The sequence below is a fragment of the Lampetra planeri genome, chromosome 10 (genome assembly GCF_965212315.1).
Source record: "Lampetra planeri chromosome 10, kcLamPlan1.2.h2, whole genome shotgun sequence".
Taxonomy (NCBI): Eukaryota; Metazoa; Chordata; class Hyperoartia; order Petromyzontiformes; family Petromyzontidae; genus Lampetra; species Lampetra planeri.
Genome location: NC_136116.1, coordinates 12852605 through 12875757, shown reverse-complemented (window position 1 = coordinate 12875757; position 23153 = coordinate 12852605). Strand labels below are relative to the sequence as shown.

General features: G+C 43.0%; 1 protein-coding gene across 1 annotated transcript in view; it reads left to right on the top strand.

Annotated features, from left to right (window-relative positions):
* LOC144721050 (protein PALS2-like) overlaps positions 1-23153 on the top strand; it is an 85407-nt gene that overhangs the window by 5274 nt on the left and 56980 nt on the right. The window contains exons 2-4 of the mRNA XM_078598360.1: positions 3305-3457; positions 5553-5723; positions 14694-14921. Of these exons, the coding sequence (XP_078454486.1) occupies positions 3305-3457; positions 5553-5723; positions 14694-14921 (552 nt within the window). The remainder of the gene's footprint in view (positions 1-3304; positions 3458-5552; positions 5724-14693; positions 14922-23153) is intronic.

Sequence of the window (23153 nt, the reverse complement as noted above, 5' to 3'; positions counted from 1 at the left end):
TGTGTAGCTTAAGCTCTACAAGAACTGTTTTTAATAGGTTTGGCACAATACAGGGCATGATTTTTTTACTGATGCAATCAATGGAACTATACACTCTAATGTTACGTGTTTCTTTAATTACGTAAAATATAGTGCTTGAAAGTCACATAAGCCGCATGCATTAGTCTATTTACAATATACAATCACACAATTAAATTAACATATTTGTAATGAAGGATTAAGAACAATGCCTATGGCACTGCGGTTTTAATTATTGCTACTGCAGTCTCTGTTGTGCTTACAAATAATTAAATATTCTCATTTATACCCCATGAAGGTTGAGATGATGGAAATATCTTACATGCCTTTAATTATAGAAGAACACATTTTGAATATGCCTATCACATTGATTTGTTCAATCACTTTTGTTTAATGAGAATGCTATTTTAATACATTTCCCATCAACCTGTTTGGAAGCGGAGATGGCTCGGTTTCATATTCAGGTAATCTTTAACACATGTGCTACATATAAACCAAATGTAAAAGTGAAAAATGCCAGTGCCTTATGCAAGTAATGCGATCATTCGTGTGAAAAGCAATGTGACAAGCTTGAAATATTACATGCTTCGAAATAACAGACCTCTGTAGTTTAATTTACTTCTCTTATCATAGCTGGATTCGATTTAGAGTTGAGACAATATTCTTGTTATGCGTTATGCATGTTGCAGTCGTAACGTCAACCCCATTCAATGGCCGAAGCTATGCTTTCATTATTTAGGTATACATTTCTTACATTGATCAATCTGCATTGCAACATTAGCATTGGTTTGAACACGGGTGTCACCGTGACCCACTTCAATCGTCGTTTGCACACAGCATTTGCATGCTTCAGAAGTGAGCGCCTTTGTAGTGCACACGAGATGCTTAATAGAGTAGAAGCAACGTGCTTAAGACTTGGAAACCAGTCCATGTAGAAATTTGGCTTTTTTTTGCAATGCTTTAAATAGTCGCTTTAACCAAATTGTGAAGGATTTTCCACCTCCGATTAGCGAGGTTGGCTATGTACGTTTGGAAATAAATTCAACATACATACAGAAAAATAAACATTCCATTGAAATCTTTAAATCTTTAGAAAACTTGCATTTGCAGCCTTAGTTGAGTGTGATAAGCACCCTATGGGAACGTGGAATATTCACTCCTGGCTCGGGAAACCGACAGAAATGAGCGCCGCCCTGTTGCTCGTCCGATCAGGAGCACATTCTGAGCGATTATGTACCACTTTATTATCATTGATATCTTAAACGATGTAGATGTACATGGTAAGTCCAGAACACTGAAATCCCATGCTGGTGTGTACACGTATTGTGTTTGTGTTCATTTCTAGAATGTGTCTGTGCACATCTAAAACGAATGACTGAATAGATAATAAATAAAAAATCCATGATTGTGCGTAATAATAAATTGAACTGGCTGCCTTCATGCATGTAAAGTAAATAATTAATCATTTATAAATGATTAAATCAATGAAATACCCATGGCCATACAGTAGAATGCGGACCTGGCTGGCTGCATGCCCCCGCCATCTGCCTGCCCTTTGCTTCCGTGGGCTCGCGTTTGCCCTTTTTAATTTGGCAAACCGGAATACCATCACGCGCGTGTCAATTCAGCCAGTGAAAGTGCCAACGAGATAATGACCATATACCTCTCCACGCCCCCTTCCCACATCCACCACCTGCCCTTCAACTCGGTCCCCTCGTATTTATCGAGTTCACCTCCTCTTGGGAACCCCGAGAGGGCATTGCCAAGATTGGCAGTTGTGCCGTCTCCCCATGGCCTTGGCTGAAGTCTGTAAAAGTCGCCAAGGGTCTGTTTTGCTCAATTGGTGGCAGCTGAAGAGCTGAGTGGCTTAGATCACTCTTATCTGGGTTCAATGTTTGTCGGATATCAACACTGATAGTGTACAAGCAAGGCCGATGTAATGTAGGAGCACCATCTGCTCATTTATATCTACAGATGTAGAAGGCCCCTTGACGTTTCTTTCACAGGAGTGATCCATTGTTTGTTGGTATCATTGCTAGTGGGTTTTTTTTGTATAACTGCCTTGTAATGCAAATAGGTCACCTCAATTTGGATGACCACAATACACACCGTGTACGTACCCTGTACTGCATATAGTTTTGTTTTGATTAAGAAACCACCATCATCCTTATCAGCCATGGCCATTCCACTGTTGGATTCGGCTGTGGTCATCTCTCTTAGTTTTGCAATGTAAACATTCACCGAGAAACTATTAAAGCAATATCTTTTCCATTACGCACATACAAGTGTGGTTAATTATAGTCACATATCTATCCCCAAACTCGTAAAGTTGCAAGCTTATTCATTAAATTAATGCTTGTTGGGGAATTAATAATCTATTACCAAATGAATATGTTTCTTTTCGATTTAAAGCTTTCGTGACTGCAGGGATTCATCTTCTTGGTTCTTTCGGTAAAGTCACGTAGAAGGAAAATTATAAAACAATAAAACATAATAAATAAAATAGTTATTTGATTATGCTTTATTTTTATTATTTTATTATTTTCCTTCTACGTGACTTTACCGAAAGAACCAAGAAGATGAATATTTTCTATTGATTACAACTACTGTAATTAAATATTTGTTATTTGGAGAGTGATGATGGTTGTGGTGTTCGTGATGAATGCTGATACCGATGGTGGTGGATGATGGCACTGTGTTGTTAGTGACGGTGTTGATCGTGGTGGTATTGATAATATGGGGAGTGGTCGTGTAGTGGTTAGCACCCTGTGCTACGAATCCGGCGACCAGAGTTCGAGTCCCGCTCATGGCCAACACCAGTGACGATTATCTAAACTGGTCCTGGGCCTCCCCTAGGTCGACTCAGCCTGACATGAGTACCTGGTGTGGTGCGTAAACATCGCCACTGGGGATACAAAGGTGGCCGGCCTTTATAGGTGCTCGCTAACAGCACTTGCCTGAACAGTATGTTAAGGCTATACGGGGGATCTTTGTCTTTGGTATTGATGGTGGTGGTAGTACTGGTGTTCGTGGTAGTGATGGATGATGATGGTGGTGATGATGTGGTCGTGGCTGTGGTCGTGGTGAATGATGATGATAATGTATGTGGTGCTGGTGGCAGCAGTGGCGGTGCTGCTGATGATGCTGACGATGATACTCACGATGATTCTGATGATGATTCTGATGATGATTCTGATGATGATGCGGATGATGATCATGCTGACGGTGATGCTGATGATGATGATGATGGTGCTGACGGTGATGCTGACGATGTTCTTGGTGACAGGCGCAGGCTCGGCTTGAGGAGCCCAAGCTCGAGGCCGTGGGTGAGAACAACCTGGAGCTGATCAAGGAGATCCTGGAGGACATTTCTCCAATGGCAGATCAGGATGGAGGGGCGGCCGAGTTAGCGAACATCTTAAATGAGCCTCACTTTCAGGTGCTGCTCCATGGAAAGGAGTCTTCAAGTTAACGTTTCTCGTGGTCCAAATGTCCTTACACGTGTCCCACGAGTAATAGATATACGTCAATGTCCGTGACCTACGTTGCTAAATCCATTCCTTGTGAGTTTGTTTTGAGTGCAGAAAATTGGCTGGCATTGATATTTGGTACATAAGGAGTTTACAATTGACAAAAAAATAACGGCATTTTTTGTATCTGTGCGTCGTACTGTTGTGTTTTTGGATGGACCGATGAAAATAATTTAAGGCTTGAAAAATAAAACCACAAGAGCAGAATATTTATTTAAACTATTTTGGAATAAGGCTGTAAGAGTTTATAAACTACTGCCAATTTTATTGACGACAGATTTTTTTTCGGTTGAATATTCAATTTTGACATTACCAGGACCTTGGCAGTAAATAGTGGTGTTTTCAAAATATCTGCATGAAAATTTAATCCACAAAAACAATTTGCGTGACATTTTCAGTCATAGATGAAAAACAAACTTTGGATGATACAAATGCATAGTTGAATGGAATGTTCACGCAGTAATGCCTCTCAGTACTACACAAGGACTTTCATAAGTTGCTCTGTATTTTCGGGCCACTGTGCTATTTAAAAAATAAAAGTAATAAAAGCCTCCACTAGGGGTGTGTAGGGGTTTCTGTAGGTACCGCCCAACACTTCGTGAAGGTCAGGCCGTCGCATGCCACTGTCATGGTCAAATGCACCCCACCTGCCCACAATGATCTATCTTTCGGAGTGTAGGAGGGCCCCTTTTGATTCAGTGCTCTGCTCCCGGGCAGAGTGTACCTGTGCCCTCATGTATGAAAGCGAATGAATAAGTTATGTGCTCCCCAGCCATCTGTCAAAGATGTGAAGTGTAAGACGCCGCAGAGAGATCAAGAGAATAAACCCTCCGTTTTATATCCCGAGGGTGTGTTGAATAAGTGAAATAAGTTTCTAAAAACAGCTGTCCGTTCTATTTCCATAGCTGTGTTGCTAATATGTTTTGGGAATTGGTTAAAAGAAAAAAATCTTTGGGCCTCATTGCACCATATTTTAATAATGCCATGTTTATCAGATTTATCTTTAACTTACTTGGCAAATTAATAATCGGTAAGATAGCAACTTCACTGCAACAACCAGAAAATGTTTCAAAAATGAACAACACCCCATTATCAGATTAACTTCACACTGCAACGTCTATAGTAAAGCAGGGTGAGAGCGGTGGCGCAATGGTTAGCGCTATGAACCCCGGCAACCATAAGTTTGATTTCAAGCTACGCCTAACATCGGTGACAAAATGATATCTGGAGCAGTCCCAGCCCCCTTCCCCCTTTAGGGACCTGCATTTACCGGCGTGGTCAAGTATGGTCAAACAATTCACATGACCGACACTGCATGGGAAGGCTTTCATCCACGAGTTGATTGACAAAAAAAGGCCCGTGGAATTATTATTGTTGTGCGGTAGGCTAATGTCTCAGACGATGGCCCCTTGTTCGGTGCAGAGACAAAGGATGGTTATCATATTTATGTTGCATTTCTTGCTCTCGTCAAAGTGAGACGCACGCAAGCATGGCAGAGTATGAGTTATTACAATGAAATAAAAAAAAGTATTGGGGAGTTTTGGAGGCGGTGTGATCAATGTTATGCGGTCAGAAATATGTCAACAAACAACCCTTTATAATCAGAAGTACAAATATATAAATGTTTAAAACATGTGCATCTTTAAACGTACAAATTTGAACCATGTAATGTTCACGGATCAGACTTTTCCATTCTACAAAATAGCCGAAATCAGTAGAAAACAGAGGAGATACATTTTTTTTGCCAAAATATTGGAATAAAGTTGCCTTCCTTTCACCCCATAAATGGAACCCATAATACTCGCGCGTGCCGTGTTTTATCGAGTTTTCTTCAGCGCGTCAACACATTTCAGTGGGTTGCGCAGCACACGCACGGCCTAACCAGCGGCAGGGCGCACGGCAGTGAGGAGCTGCCCTCGAGGTGATCCAAAAAAGAACCTTGTCCTCATTCCCCACCCCCCGACTGCCCCTCCGCTGCCCAATGTGTGTGTTGGCACGCTGCAGTCTCTGCTGGAAGCGCATGACGTGGTGGCCTCCCAGAGCTACGACAACATCACGAGCAGCACGGGGAATGACAGCAGCGACCTCTGGAGTGACCCGGTTGCCCTGGACGGAGCTGCTGGGACGGACGCCATCCGCATGGTCGGAATTCGCAAGGTGGAGGGGCAGCCACTGGTGAGCGTCCAGCACACCCTGCGCACGGCAGCACGGACACACGGCAGCACACAACCGCAGTGGCCTGTGGACAGGTTGCAGTGCTGACTAGGTACAGTAGAACCCCTCTTAACGACCAGCACTTAACGACGGGCCTCCATAGAACCCAATGTGTAGTGTATAGTGTAGTGTAGAGTAGCGTAGTGTTAAGTAGCGTAGAGTAGAACTCCTCTTAACGACTACCCCTGTTAACGACTAATCGCTTAACGACGGGCCTCCATAGAGCCCAATGTGTAGTGTATAGTGTAGTGTAGAGTAGCGTAGTGTATAGTAGCGTAGAGTAGAACTCCTCTTAACGACTACCCCTGTTAACGACTAATCGCCTAATGATGGGTCTCCATAGAGCCCAATGTGTAGTGTAGTGTATAGTGTAGTGTAGAGTAGCGTAGTTTATAGTAGTGTAGAGTAGAACTCCTCTTAACGACTACCCCTGTTAACGACTAATCGCTTAACGACGGGCCTCCATGGAGCCCAATGTGTAGTGTATAGTGTAGTGTAGAGTAGCGTAGTGCATAGTAGTGTAGAGTAGAACTCCTATACTCTTTGGTTCTTTCGGTAAAGTCACGTAGTTAGAAATAAAATAGAACTCCTCTTTACGACTACCCCTGTTAACGACTAATCGCTTAATGACGGGCCTCCACAGAGACACATATGTTCACTTACCGACCATTCCCCTGTTAGCGACGGACTGTTGTAGGTACAGTTACTATTACTTAATGCATTTTAATATTATTATTTATAATGTTGTTCGTATCTTTATGTTTTAATATCCATTGTTTAGATATTATAAGTAGGTTTTTTGAGTGAAAAGGGTAACTTTCGATGCTATCGGAACGAATTAAGCCCTTAACCGTTTAACGTATTTCTCATACTCGCCGTCGTGAAGAGGGGCTCTACTGTACGTATGCTGAACTTCTTTATGACCTTGCTAATCGGAGGCGCAGATAGGCTATAGTCTACAGGAAAATGGCATTAAAACAGCAACATAGTTTAATTCTAAAAAAATATATATTGTAGTGTGTGTGTGTTTGTGCATATGCAGGGAGTGGTGGCGTAGTGGTTAACACACTGGGCTTGAACCTTGATGCAGTACTGAAGTTAGATTCGCATAATTGATTAATATCGGTTGTGAGAGGCAGAGGTGGGACAAAGTCATTGTTATGCAAGTCCAAGTCGAGTCGCAAGTCATCAAATTCATGACTCGAGTCTGACTCGAGTCCAAGTCACATGACTCGAGTCCACACCTCAGAGGTGGGACAAAGTCATTGTTATGCAAGTCCAAGTCGAGTCGCAAGTCATCAAATTCATGACTCGAGTCTGACTCGAGTCCAAGTCACATGACTCGAGTCCACACCTCTGGTGAGAGGTATCAAGGAACTTGTCCTGCGCCTCCACTAAAAAGGTAGATGTGATTTTCTGCTCTAGTGAGCATTGAAGTTGTGCTCATTTCCTGTTTACAGTCCTGAGCCAGTGGTGGAAATTCCACATTATTATAGCAGAGGCAAGTGTATCCATAGGATGCACAACCAGCGTCAAATTTCCCCACAGAGACATACTCATTCCAAAGACCCTGTGGGGATGATGGCCCGCGTTAATCTAAAGAAAGGATTGAAATCACTAAATTCTTCTGAGGCGGAGTTGCCTGCTCTATCACGAAGCTACCCGAGTGAATCTAGGGCCTCCCCTAGGTTGACTCATCATCAAAACAGGTGTTGATGTGCGGTGTGTGAACAGCAGCACTCAGGCGGCAATAAGTACTGAGCGTGGTGCTGGCCAGATCAGCGTCTCATGCACCAAATGTGCCCTAATAGTTCATCCTTTGAACCAAGAGGCTGTATGGGTGAGTGTGTTGACGGACCCTCAAACATATACCATGCAGTATTTTGGAATTTGTTTCTGCCGCATTGTGGACACATGACCGTGTTACGTTGTTACACGTTTACACTTAGGGATGTTTACGTTGGTGTGCTGCTTCAAGGTTGCGTTGAAAGCCTCGTGAGTTTGGCGGGTCTGTGCCAATTTACGGCATTAGGCACACATGCGTTTTCCCTTGATTAAACCGACGGCAATGAATGCCTGCTACTTTTGGACAAAATGCACTTTGAGCAGAAGCAAGCACCGACCAAAGTACCAAAATCCATTTAACTCTGTTAGTGCATTTGCTCACTCTTGCAGAACACCGCAATACATTTTGGTGTGCGGTGAAATTTCATTACAGTCCCACCACCTCACCAATCACGACCTACAGTGATAATGCGCCTGTCACGTACCGCCCATTCACGTCGACTCATATTTCTTGCGCCACGCTTTTACTCAGGCCAACGCAACCAAGAGGAAAGTGTCGCTTCTTGGAGTCCACTTACTCAGGTAGAGTGTACAGCCTGTGTGGCTGGCCGAATTGAAGAAAGGCACCATTTCGATTTACACCGTGCCTTCTCTTCAGGTCTTTGACAAAATCTCTGCACTAATGCTTGAGTCCACGATTCAAAAAATCTCCCTTCTTTACATTGTGGCAGGATATTCAAATTGACTTGTGTTAATGGATTCGCGAGGGTGGAAAACGGACGGCATGTCTTGGATATGGTTTTTGGTTGCATTGCAACGGCCGTACCATGTGTGACCCAATTGTAAAGCAAATTTGCACTTGAGTTTAAGGAGTCACAGGTCATCTGCTGGCATGATTGGTTTTAATATAGGTGGTGTCATCTACAAATTGAGTTCTTCCTCTCACCAAGATCCCTGCTAATTTGCAGCATGTGTGAGCCTGTCACTTTTTCTTCAGGGTGCTTTTCAAGCTCCATCCCGCCTGCCTACTCTGCAGTTAGAGCATTTTTATTTTATTTTATTCGCAATCAGAATATACGCGAGTAAAAAAGCCCGGTCAGGTGTCAAACTCAGCTTATCAGCCCTCATGAACACGAGTTCAATCACACTTTCAGTGCTAATTTGCCCAAGCATCCGTCCTGAGCTTTCTTTTGCAGAGACTGGCTCCCGGTATGGCAATTTGGAATGTCCACAACTGGCTGAGCTCCACCAATGTAGAGATGAGTGACACCATGTAGCTCCCTTGAACTTTGATACAAATCTCGACTTAAAGCTTTCGTGACTGCAGGAATTCATATTCTTTCGGTCTTTCGGTAAAGTCACGTAGATAGGTTAAAAAGAAAATAACAAAAAACTACGACGTTTCGATCGCAACACAAGCAGTCATCATCCTGATGACGATGTTTCGATCGCAACATATATTAACGTTAATACAATTTGACTTCACGAGAGTGTACACTTGTCGGTGAGCAGCATATGACATGTAAAAAAAAAATCTGCTCAAATTAGATTTAGACAGCGCTCATCGCCATTGGTTACCTTGAGTTTGTGGTGGAAACATCCCCATTGCCATGGGGTTGGGGAAGTACAATTAATTGCATTGTCCAGCGACTGTCAGTGTTGTGCAAAGTGGTACTCATTGTATTGACCCTGGAGGGCATGATTGGAGATTTAAACTCACTGCCTTCCAAATGTAAGTTGAGAACAAGGTTGCAGTGCCACCCATCCAAATGCACATTGTGTATAAAATATTGGTAAGAAGCAGTGGCGGCTCCTGCAAAATCTCTCAGGGGGGGCAAATGTCTGGATGATTGATAAGGATAAGGTCCACCCATGCAATGGATAAATTAACAGCTTAAGCATGTAAAGGCAACTTCACTTCTTTAATATTAATGAAAAATAAAGTGACTCTTACAATACATCTTGTTTGTTTCTATACTCACTATTAAAACAAACCACTCAAGTTTATTTTATTAAAGATTCCACTAGGTGGCGACAAATTCTATTGTTGGATGAAACGTGCTTACGTATGATGACGTAAGCACGTATGATGACGTAAGCACGTTAGGGCGAGCCCTCCCGGAAGCCATAGAGAATGCATTGCAGCGCCCCCGTTCGAAAAAAAACATCTTTGAATGTAAGTCTATGGGACCACTCGGGGCGATTCTCAGCCGGAGGGAAATCGCCCAAAAAGAGGCGGTACTCCACAGAACGTAGCATGACGCTGATTGGACTATATCCAGAGGCACAGTGACGGCTAGCGTGACTCTGTGGTTGAATGACATTGGTGGTGCGTCGCCCAATCGCCCTAATGAAGAAACCGCCCCTGGTAAGAAGTAATGATAATCATAGTCCTTTATCCGTGACCTCACTCTGAGCCACATTAAATATTGAGACGAGATCCCACCTACTGTTGCACTCTGGTAAGGTAGACGTGTCAACAGTGTTCTGGCGAGATTCGCATCGTCAATGCATACAGGTCATTCTCATGAAGGTCCATGGGAGATAGTAACGGCTTGTGGAAGTCTTCACCCAGCAGCAAATCGATCATGGCTCACGATGTAAATGATGATCTGCTATTGATATTCCCCATGCTTAAGATGTTTTGCCGACCTCAAGCTTGCAGAACACTTTGAGAATCGTTCGAGTGTCGTGAGTAGTTTGCCCATCACATGCGGCACGACATCTGCCTTGGCTCGATAGCTGTTACTTGAAATGTGCTTCACTACGTCCGCGGCCGTGTGCCGACCGTGCGCTGTCAATTAAGCTGGTCTAGTGGTCTACCTCATTGGTTGAAGCTCATCCCTGCCTCTCCGCCTTGTGGGACTAATCTATCTGCAGCAACAAGAAAGCCCAATAGGGACTGGAGCTGTGATATAAATCAAAGGCTGCTGTGCTTCACTGCATCCTTGCTGCATAGCTTGGACTCAAACGTGTTTGCGCCACATAGAGTACAGTATATTAGTCCCAGACCGTATTGATTGGGGCACATTGTGTGCGGGTATTGATTTCAGCGAGTCTAATTTTCTGCGCGTGCATGCTTTTAAAAGTTATAAATGTCAAATTGCTTTAGAATAGATGGCCCGAAAGGATTGATAAAGCGGCGGTGTTTTTTGTTGTTGTTAAGTCCAGCGTCCCATTTTGCAATTGTGACGTGACCTAGACGGAGTGTGTGGCGTCGCAAGCATGGCCTACTTGGCAAAGATAACGACACAGGATTTCAAGAGATTAACTTGTTCACACAGCTGCGGGTGCATTGATCCATAACTAAATGATCAGTCAGTCTCACACAGACCTTAGCAAGAATCTCATTGGTCAACGTGATTATATTTTTAATTAACTTTAGCCCATTTTCCTTTTAACATAATGCATGCAATTCACGACAGCGAGTTGTTCTTTGGAAACAAAACAATTATGTTCATACATTCTCTTTACGCATTTGCTCTCTGTGAACTGGAGCAGATGCTGACAACTCTCATGCCACATTTATCAATCTTCTCGCCTCTGCACCCTTTTACTTACGTTTGCATTCAAGTCGCCCCATTGTGATGTTTTATAATCGTACATGAAATATACAGTATTGGGGTCAGAAGCTGAGCCTATCCAGAGCCTCCAGATGTAAAACAATTCTTTTTTTAGATTTAAACCTAATTTCTTTAGAACTGCTTTTTGTGTTTAGTTTGTTGTCCTTCCCCAGCACCTCCGATTAGCTCAGTTTGCCACGTACGGTACGAAAAAAGTTCAACATACATACCCCAGAGCCAATAACAGATATACCACCTGATGCAAAAGCAACAGTGGTTGTGGAGTGATTAAGGCGAGGGGGAAGCATAGAAAGTGGTCCTTGCATGCCCCTTCATGGCATGGTTACATACCTGGGGGAGGGGGGGCACAGGGGGGAATGCAGACCAGCGTGCTTCACTCATTTTCAGAGGGAGGCAACTTTGGCCGATGAGACCCGAGCGTGAGGGCCGCCACACCGCTTGCAAGAGCTGTTGTCACACGTGTGCATTGTCGAGGGCCGCACGTCATGCCACTAGGGGCCACCAATGAAGAACACCGTCATGTACCACACGCATCACTGAACCTTGTGCATGTGTAACGACTCTTCAGACACTGACTGGTGAAGGCTTCGAGGGCTTTTAATCCATTGCATTGTAAGTCGTTAACTGCGAATGTTCTATAAACTGTGGGAAAATTATAAAATACAATATAATGCGATTTGGATTCAGGTGAGGGTCTAAATGCAAATGCAATTAAAGTTTTATGAAACAGCAGGGGATTGCATTATGGGAAATATGTGTGAGAATTATATATATACTATAGGTTTTTTTTTTCTTCAGAGCAGGGATAGTGGTCCATCGGTTGAAGTAAAGAGGAAAATTTCGAGCCTCGACTGTAACAGCGGCTTGAAGTAGAAACACACGGAGGGCTGGGAAGAGAGTCCTCGAAAAAATGGAGATAGCAGAGTTTGAGTGGCCTTGTGCAAAACTGATATTTGTGTATTACATTTGGCCTTGCTTGGTAATTTATGGAATCCTTCGCATACACATGTAACTTATTCAACAGTATTTTTTCCCCTGGACATGGAGTTCATAGTCCGAATGCAGCTAAATATTTAAATGTTTGATACCGTCATTTGAAACTTCACTTTCTTGTTAAAGTGGATTGTAAAGCACATTTATTGCGAGATGAATTCATAATCCCTATTGCAGTTTGGAAAAATTGGCTTACGCTATTCCAGTGATCCTATTTAATAATAATACAAAACTCTCCATGAATACTGCTTTTTTGTAAATGCACTCCAGAATAAAAGTATAACAAAACTGTACGCTTAAATTGATTGCACGAAGTTGTGCATTCCCAATGGTAGCGGATGAAAGCAATATCCCAAATCAAATCTCGTATTTTATAAATAACACTCTACACCTGCGCTGCTTTGCCATGGTCAAGTAAAAAAGAGTCAAGTGCCTGTCAGATCAATTGATCACAGTCATACCTTTTATCTCTCATCACCACTGTCTGCATTGACGGTGGAACCAACATTGGAAATTCCACACTTCCTTGGTGGGGACCATTCGCGACATAGGACAACCACTGTTGACTTCCACCAAAGTGGTTCTCGTGTTATATAAACCGAGGTCCGGGGACTTTCCCCTAGGCACACGGGTGGAGCCTAGATGGCGAGTCTTCAGGATAGGTGACATTGACAAGTTTATTGATCACGGTGCCATTGGGTCTTGGCCTCTTTCCATCGGAATCACCTGCACTTTCGAGAGAGCTCACCTGGATGTGATCATACAAATTGATCAAGCATTATGTGCAGATTTTCTTAATAACCTAATGGACCCACGTGTCAAAAAAGCTACAATTAATAGCCGCCGTGTGTTGTGTGGTCGCTCAGAGGAATCACAGAAGCCCTGTTAATCATCGCAAGTGCATTTAGCGTTACGGCCGTACCGTTCCTCGCATGTAAATTTACTTCTTTGCCAAAGCAATCAAATATTTGAAGGTTGTTACTTTTTTTTTACATCTTTTAACCTTAGTTGCAATAAAGCAATTCAATGAAACATTGGTCGAAATTTGCATGTCGTGCAACAAAGCTCTTCTTTTTTAAGCTCTTCCTGCTCTCGTCACCTTTGCGCTCGAGCTGGCCTTTAACGTGCACAGGCCATGACATTTAAGGTGTTTGGGCAAATAATTGGGCGGCGCAACTGTGCGTACCGTCGCACTTTGGGGCACCGCTCGCTCGTGCGCACGAGAGGGGAGCGCTAAGGGCAATCGATAAATGCAGACCCGCCACGTGCGCATGTGCAGACATGCAAGGGTGCAAATACACGATCTGTGGGATTTTGGTTGACCTTACGAGCAAATGGTTTTGTTTAAAAGTTAAAGGTTATCACATTATACTTGGGACGTGAACAGTGATTGCATTATAACTGCCCTCGCTGGAAACCGCGTGACTGTTTTGCTTCCGCGGCATCGAACCACTTGAACTGACACACAGTGCACCCGCTTGGTTATTGAAACCGAGTAATTGACGATTCGAAGTTATGAAGACATAGATGGAGGGCTCCTTTTCAGCCATTATCCAATCCATTGCGCTCGCACGTGCTTGTGGAATGGTTCGCACACTTCACTTTGATCCAAGGAGGAGACCAGGGTTTTATCGCCTGGTGTTGATCAGTGAACAAATCAAACGTGGGACTTTTGATGCGATGTCACCATCAGTAATAGAAACAAATATGCGTCTCACCTTTTGTGTGCCTGTGCTTCTGTCGTGTGTTCATGTGTGTTTTAGTGGGGAGCAGCGGTGCAAAGGTTAGCGCACTGCACTATGAATATGCCGCGTTGGGTTAGATCTCCAACCACTACTAATTTCAGTGGAAAGTCCTGCCCCCTCGGTCTACTTAGCCTTTAACTTCTCTTTCATTAAAATATTCCACCTGGTAAATCCCTTGAGGTGGAACATTTCCAAGGGTGTCCAGGTGTTCCGAAATGCGTACCTGGCGAGTTGCTGCACATAGTGTCAGCCACACCACCCCAGGGGCCTCGTTCACTGCACTTGCCCCAACAGTTTCCCACCTCCGGGCAGCAAGATACCGGGGTTAGCCACCTTTTTATTTTTTTACAGGGGAGCACCTAACAGACTGCAAAAAAATTAACCCGTAAAAACAAAGTTTTTCACTATAAATCCTTTATATGCGTGGTGGCTAGAGTCCTCTCGTCCTCTAGCTTGAGATGGCTGCCACCTATGGGTCAGATGATTGCCTGCCACCATTAAGAAATTGGTAATTAAATATATATATTTTTTCCTAAAAAGTGTAACATGTTGGGAAATTTTTTTCACGAAAATACATTGTCACGCACAACGAGTCTGTGTGCAAAATGTCAGCTCGATTGGATCACGGGAAGTGGGTTAAAAAACGACCGAAAGATTTGCACGGTCGTAAGCGCGCAAGCAAGCAAGCAAGTGAACTTAATATAAAGGATTTAAAAACAAATTCCATTATGGATTCTAGTCGACCGATTGAGCCAGATAATCGTCCCTGCTCGATCTGCGTATTAATCCTGCACATACGTGCATGCGCTCTCCCGCCGCCCCAGGGTGTGACGTTCCGCGTGGAGAGCAGCGAGCTGGTGATCGCGCGCATCCTGCGGGGCGGCATGATCGACCAGCAGGGCCTCCTGCACGTTGGCGACGTCATCCGTGAGGTCAACGGCCGCGACGTTACCAATGACCCCGCGGGGCTGCAGCGCTTCCTGCGCGAGGCCACGGGCAGCGTCGTGCTCAAGATCCTGCCCAGCTACACACGCTCGTCACCCCCCGCACAGGTACCGCCGGTCGATGCGCGGGGCCCACCCTGGACAGGCGCAGGTGGGCAGGGCTCACCTGCCCAGGGCATCTCTGGACAGGTGGACATGACCCACCTGCCCAGGGCAGCCCTGGACAGGTGGACATGACTCACTTGCGCAGGGCAGCCCTGGACAGGTGGGCAGGGCTCACCTGCCCAGGGCAGCCCTGGACAGGCGGACAGATGAACAGCGCCCGCCTGTTCGGGTCTGCCCCTGGACAGGTGGACATGGCTCACCTGCCCAGGGCAGCCCTGGACAGGTGGACATGACCCACCTGCCCAGGGCATCTCTGGACAGTTGGATATGGCTTGCCTGTCCGGGGCTGCCCTGGATAGGTAAACAGGGCCAGCCTGTCCAGGGCAGCCCAGCAGATGCATGGCTTCAGACCTCTGTCATTTCCCACCATCAGCACATGGCGACGAGCTACGTTAAACCCTGCTTTGTGGACATTCCTTGCAAATGAGACTTGGATGTGTGTAAGTGTGTGAGTTCTCATGGCGTTAAAATGGTCATCTATATATCTACCTAGCTACCTTGCTGTATATATGCCTGACTTCCTACCTTGTTGCCAACCTACTTGCCGACATACTTATTAATCCATCTGCCTACCTACGTATGCAGCCTATTAATCCATCGTCTGCAAAGCTAGGATAGAAAATAAGACAAAGGTGCATCGATGCAACGTCTCGCTCACGCCGCTGCAAGGTCTCCACGAGATCAAGCGCTAGAGAGCCCCTCTAGATGTCGAGGGTACTGTGGCCTACTCTTCCATTCTGGCTGGATGTCTTAGAATAGCTACAAAGCTAGGTGTGTCTGGGTTAATAACTAAATGAATGTAACAGTTCATTTGTGTATATAAAATTGCATCTATATGCTGTCAGTTTTCACTGTGTGTATGTGTGTATGAGGAGGTTGATTATACATTTAAAGAATACTTTTCATGTATATATTTTTTTTATATTTGATTAATATAAATGTTCAGTTCAATTATTTTGAGTAATTTTCTCTTTATACCAGTCACTTTTCTTTTATTTATTTCAGGTAAAATGAGAATATAACATCAGTGACAAAAGCTATTACATTTTTCTGACTAATTTAGCCCTGAATGTAATCTTGTTTAGTGCAGCGTCCTGCTGATTAACACATCTGATAACATTAAAATTATCTGACAACTCACGAGTCAAACACTGGATTTTAATGCTGTTATAATAATTGCATTATAGAAAAAAATAACCTTGAATGGGAGAAAAGCTGAAGTGAACTTAAAAAATGCATATCAGCCATATAAATGTGCAATGCGCCATTGCTAAGCACCGATGCATACACTTGGTACAATGCTTTTACAGGTCAAAGTGTTCCCATGATCAAATGAGCATTTGGCATTTTAATGATCTTCTTGGTTCTTTCGGTAAAGTCACGTAGAAGGGAAGTAATAAAATAATAAAAATAAAACATAATAAAACAAATATTTTTATTATTTTATTACTTCCCTTCTACGTGACTTTACCGAAAGAACCAAGAAGATGAATCCCTGCAGTCACGAAAGCTTTAAATCGAAATTTTAATGATCTTCGACGATATTATTCTCACATTCGTACGACGGAGACCTGTCTCTCCGTAAGGTAACTACTGTTGACTTCTTACACAGTGATACTGTAGTCAAATGTATTGACCCTGGAATCTTGATAGATCGAGTTGACCCCTGACTCATATCTTTCTGAATCAAGTATCTGCCACAGTGTTACCCAGCTGGATACCATCCTACAAGGCCCGTGTATTTATTTTAACGTTTCATTGGAAGTGCAAGTTAAAGGCCATGATGGCCACGGTTGGCAGAGGCCTAACAAGTCTCTAAAGATCACAAACATATGGATGTGCCTCTTGTGCAATTGTCAGGGCTTACACGAGCCAGCGAAAGACCAGTCTCCAGCAGTGTCCCAAGAGACAGCCTGCTCGAGGTTACGTTCACCTGCACAGCGGGGCATTCAGACTTCATCGTGAGAGCAAAACCCCTCCAAAGAAAAATCAGCTGCCGTGGCCAGCGTGACATTGGCTGGATGCAACTGATGGCCTAAAGAACAACATCTTTCTTCCTTCAGCCTCCCACAGGCCTTCAGGCTGACATTCAGTGTTCAATTTCTGCACCGTCCTGCCCATGACTTGTGTGTTTTAATGTGGGCGTGGGAAATCCAAGGGCAATCTCAAGCCAGCTTTGGCTTATGCCCTGTTCTGCTGCTCTGCTGCTCTGCTCTTTACTGCATATTGCACGACATATATCATGTGAATTGCTCAGCAGAGGCGTATGCATTGCCCTGTCCTGGGCGCACTGGTCAGGATATTCAGCACATATCGCGATCCTTTGTCAAAGTAATTACCATTCTTTGAATGCAAATGCGGAGGTCCGTTCCTTGTAGGTTATTTACATCTCTTGGCCCTGAGCCCCAGGTTAGTGGATGCCAGTCGAAGTTTTCAGACGAGACAGATGGTAAAGTGGTGTCATGTGACACTGTCATGGCACATCAGATTAGCGCAGCCACAGGACCTTGCAATAAAAATTGTGAAGCCAATTTATGAAAACTTTAATTGCCAAACTTTCCCTCTTGCCGTGATTCGATACGGTTGGAATTTGTAGTTTCACTATTTGAAAAAAGTGCTTACTGAAGGCTATTTAGTTGAAATTTCATTTTGTTGGGATTTAAAGAGTTCCCCTTCATAGAATTCATGAAAAGTGTGTATAAACAGAAAAATTGGTAACATTATATAAGAGATCGGATGTATATAGGTACACATATATGAACTTGCACTTTAAATTGCACACAATGTTTCTCCACCACATCGCGGCATCCACTCTGACCTTAGCATGAGTGTGCATTGCTCTTTCAGATGTGCTTCTGCGGCCATCTGGAATACTCTTCCTTCAAAAATTAGGAAGCTACTGGAGCTATGCACTTTTACATCTAGATTGAAAACTCATTTCTTTAGAACTGCTTTTTTTGTTCAGTTTATTGTCTTTCTCCCACACCTCCGATTACCGTGATTGGCTACGTACGGTGTGAAAGAAGTTCAACATACATACATTAAAAGATGACTAATGCTATGCATGTTTACCATATTCCAGGCATGTAAGCCATTTTGCCCCCTCACAACTGAATGAATTGTCACGATTCATGGTCATGATTCAATCCAGAATTAATCTTTGTGGCAAATATATCACCGTCGGTCACAGCAGGGGCAATTTGAACCAATTACATGCGACGCGTATGAGTTGAAAATAATACATTCGTACGTACCCCATTCAGTGTAATTACCTGTCGGCAAAAGAATCACTTTCAGTCGCATGAATTGAAGTGTCATCGCATGCCAATGGTGTTCAGGTATTATGGCAATTTAATGCAACGATCCCACCTCGTGCTTGGCCGCTCTTTTAAACAAATACTGTACTGTGGAGGCTGTTTGCATTTTGACTGCTTGTGTTGTGGTTATTGCAAACATGATGCCTTGTATAAAGGTGTCAGTTTTGTACCAGTTTAAAGGGTAAAAACCTACTACTATATTTTGCCACTGGTTAAGGAGGTCTCATAGTGTAAATGCTTACCCCGAGCTCTCAATGTTCTGATAGTGCGTTGTCTTTGAGTTGTACGCCTTTTGGCGTCATCTGGTCCAACACCAATGGAGACTAGGCTCTAAAGAAAGCTGTCTCGGGTGTGGACCAATCAACTTCAATGACAGTGCATATCATTATCATCATCAGAGTTGTTTCTTTTTGTTTGCATTTTGACTACTCAAACAGTCTTGTTACATGTGAAAGAAACAACACATTTTAATTCATGTGACAGCCTTTTACAGGGCCCAGTCCCTCGATGGAGTGAGTTGATTAATTTACAGCGCTTAGGCGTGAATGGCTGAAGGCGAGTTATCGTTGAGACATTAAGGAAGCTTGCTACATGAAACAGCAATCAGTGCTTGTTAATATAATTATAAAAATCATGACCCATTCGCCTCTCCTGTTGTATGTATACACAGTGCTCGCAGGATGCTCTTTTACCATTAAGAACTGACCATTTGTTTGCTGTGTAAAATCGTTGTATTTCCTGAACTTAAACTAATGCACGCATTTAATGTTACAATCTAACGACTTATTGATTTAATATGGATTCTTACGTGCATGGTAAACATATTTTACTGGTATGATTGTTTTAAATGTATGCACATGATTTGTGGTAGTTTATCATACCACGGTGGGGTTGAATCTTTGCCAATTTGCTATCGAATAACGACAGAAAGACTGTCCCTATTTAAACTGTCTCCAAATTTCAACCACAAATGTACGAATTTTTTAAGGCACCACATTGTAAAATGCACTGTATTGTCAAAAATGGCATACTAATCATACCATTGCCCAAAATGCTCTACCAATACACATATAAGGCAATGTTAATAAAACAGTGATGAGGTTTGTAGGGTCTGACTAGCAAACCATGCTTTGTGTTGCAACAGTCTTTAAAGTGACAGGATGTTAAATCAAGGACTTTGATGAAGTGTTAAAGTTATTTTATTTCTTTCAATTTCTAAATAAAAATAACTTTAACCGTTCGGATAGCTAGCACCTTAGTACAGTGTGGAAACGAATCGTCAAATAATACATTACTTAAAAGCATGCCTACAAAGGGCAGCATACTTCAATAGGGACTACCGTTGGCAGGGCTATTTTAATACACACAATAGACAGGAAGGACAAGAGCAAAGGGCTCGCGTAATGCACATGCATCATGTACGTTGACTCAGTAATCCCCCCCCCCTACATTGTGCAAGACCGCAGAAGCGTGGTCAACACATCTACGACTCTATAGAAGGAACAAAACAGTAAGACTACTCCACAAATCTGGCTGTCGCCTGATGAAGCTAGTTGTAATTACTGGCGAAACGTCGTACTGAGACTGTAAATGTCGTGGCTTGGCTCTCCAACACACCGGTTAGTGCTGTAATAGTGACGAGTTGGTACGTTCTGTTTACGTGACAACCCTTACTAGTTGGCTGTGTCGGGTGGTGGCAGGTTTTAATGACACATTTATATGTTTACGCGATCTAACCCAAAAAACCTCTATTGTGGATGATATTGGTCGCGAAAACCTGCGTGTTAAACTGTAGGAAAGGTAATCAGTGTCTTGGCTGAAATTCAACCAAAGCTCAATTAAAAAAAAGTTGTCTGGTCAAACTACTACTCCTTGGATAATTCCCCAAAAAGTTGACTATTCCCTTGGGTTAACTGTACATCCATGGCATACAGATATTTGATTCCCATGTAACAGACTGGACATATTTAGGCATTGACCTATTTTTATCTTGATGAGCATTTTATGCCCATTGCGTATTCTCAATGTTCAAATATATATACCCATGTATTTTACTCCCAGGTACCCATTACGAAAGGGTTGTCACGTGGTTCTAAATAAAGAAAGCCATTAATTTTCCAAAGTGCACCATCTGCTATGTCCCATTGCGGACAAACCTCTGTTCCAGTCCCACATAGCACACTCTCACCTCCTTCAAAAGAACAAGATTGGTAGCGATCCTTTTATAGAAGGCCATTCCGAATCAATTCTCTTTTTCCAATTGAGAACAGATTTTACACTTTGGTGCTTTAGGCTTTGCAATTTCACATCACCAAATTTGTTTAAAAATGTGTGCCAGCAGCAACAGCCACAACAAAAGTATGCATGGTATACTTTCACCAAAAAAAACTGCTTCGAACTTCAAAAGGGAATTGGATTTAACAAAAGTGTCACCTGAAGTATTTGGACATCACTCTATAATTTGAAAGCTCTCCAGATGTCATGAGTCCTACAAAGAGAACCCAGCTGTTCATTTAGAGTTTTAGTCAAAACCCTGTAGATGGTAATTAGAGTTCTTAATGCTTTGTAATACTGGCACATATACAAGCTGAGCTGTCATTTGCACATTTTTCAACGTCATTTCAACGAATCCCAAAGTCAACTGTGAATTGCCCCACATATTTATGGAAGAGAATGAATGAGTGTCGTGCACAATGATTTAGACCTTTTTATTTTTCAAATCAAAATTTCACATCTTGACAAAGCTGGCATATGAAGACAAATGCATTTGCGGATCGAGGTTTTTTTTCAGGGACCATCTATTATGGCTACGATTTTAGAATTGAGGATCAGGCCCCATTAATTTGCCAAGCCTCTCCACAGTTTTACAACGTTCATAAAGTGTCCATTTCTTAAGTCGAAAATTATTGTCGCACTGCACAAAAGGTAAGAATTAAAACATTCCACAACATCACCTACACCTACACTCTGCTTAATTTGATTACACGTTTAATATCTTGCCTGTCTTTTCTTGTGTCTGCTCTGAAAATAGTTTTTGGTTGTGCTTGCTGAGAAAAGAAAACTATTATTCTTTAGATATTAAATCCCTTGTTTGGTATGAAAACACCATTTTTTAAATTAATGTGTAAAGTGGCTCTGAAGGATATGACCACGTGATGGCTAACTTTATAATTGGTGTCAAAAAATTATATTGGTGCTAACCATTGTATTATTTGGGGATTTATTTTCTCTCAAGAAAATGTTCCTTTTATCGTAATAGATTTTGCTTGGTGTAAAACACGAATTATTAATGTGTTTGTACATGCATTATATTTATTTTAAATGAACTGTGTTGTATAATGCAGTTTTTCAGGTAGAGTTGCTCAGCTAACATTAAGGCCCTTGAACCACAACAAGTGAGAGATTATTTAAGTTATAGCTTCCAGCAACAAGCCATGACGATATGCAAGGAGTACGAATAAAGTATCCAACTTCTGAATGAGTACAAACTACGCAACAACCTCTTAATGGGTGACTTCAATGTAAACAACGGTGAAGGTCCAGAGACGAATTATTGGTCAAATATGCCAGAGGAGTGTGGAATAATACAAGACATCCACGAGAGTTTCCAGCCAGCAGAGACACGAAGATAATGACAATCTTTTTTTGTTAGAGGATGTGAAGGAGCCACATTTGAGGAATGAGGAGTGAGCCTAACTTCCTATTGACAAACCCCAGAATTCTAGAGATACCTCCGTCCTCAGAACATTCAACACGGGAAGTGCTTTTGGAGGCTGGAGACTTCAACATAGTCAAAGACAGGGCAAAGGTCATCACTGCCAAGAATAAAACAGTTGGCATCAACGATCTGGTCAGGAGGAGGTATGGAAATTTAGACACGGTCGCACAGCAACATCTTTGACAAATGATATCTGAACCTGGCCCGGGCCCTCTTGTCATCAACTTGCACTGACCATTGTGGCAAAACAATCCCCGTGACCAACACAGTTTTGGTGAAGGCTTCATCTAACATTGCATTGACAAGGGGCTTTACGTCATTATTATTATGCAATGCATGTTTTATATGAATGGTTGTCAAAGAGTGTTGAGAATGAGATATATTTTTTTTAAAGCCACCAACAGTGGTATGATCACTCTTTGGTTCTTTCGGTAAAGTCACGTGACTTTACCGAAAGAACCAAAGAGTCATTCCTGCAGTCACGAAAGCTTCTAATCTAGTGGTATGATTCAATTTAATCAGTGTCGTTGCCATGGTGGTCATCAGTTCGATCTCCTGGCATGGGGGTTGAAGCAATGGGAAAGTTTATGAACCCCCATGCCCCCTCCCACATCTAGAGGGGATCTCGAGAGAGCATCCTTCAGCAAAGGGCCTTCCGCCAACAGTGGCGTGAGCAAAAAATGTCAGCGCTGCTCCTTTACCCTTTCACAGTTTTAAGTTGATCAAAGATAAATGCTTTGTAAATAAACGTAAGCCTACACGCTTTAAAAAAAACAGGTCCTGTTTTCCAAACCTTTACTATTGCCTGTTTTGAAACAGGTGTTGAAAGTGGTATTGGTAAATATATAAATCACGCGAACGCCGAGTATTTCCGTCGTGAGTGACACCCAGGGTATTAGGCGATCCAATGAAGGAAACCTGCCTTGAGGCCCACGGCGGTGAATGTTGTCGATCGCCGGGTGGCTGCTGGTGGTGGGGGTGTTGGGGGGCCATTTCTCTCAGGTGCTGTCACCGGACGAGAAACATGGCCCCACCATTAGGAACACGAGGGCAAGAAGGGGCGAGCGTGGAATGATCGCCATTCGTCTTTCCTTTGCTGTGAAAAAGTTGAAAACCCCGGCTCAAGTAAGCCATGCGCTG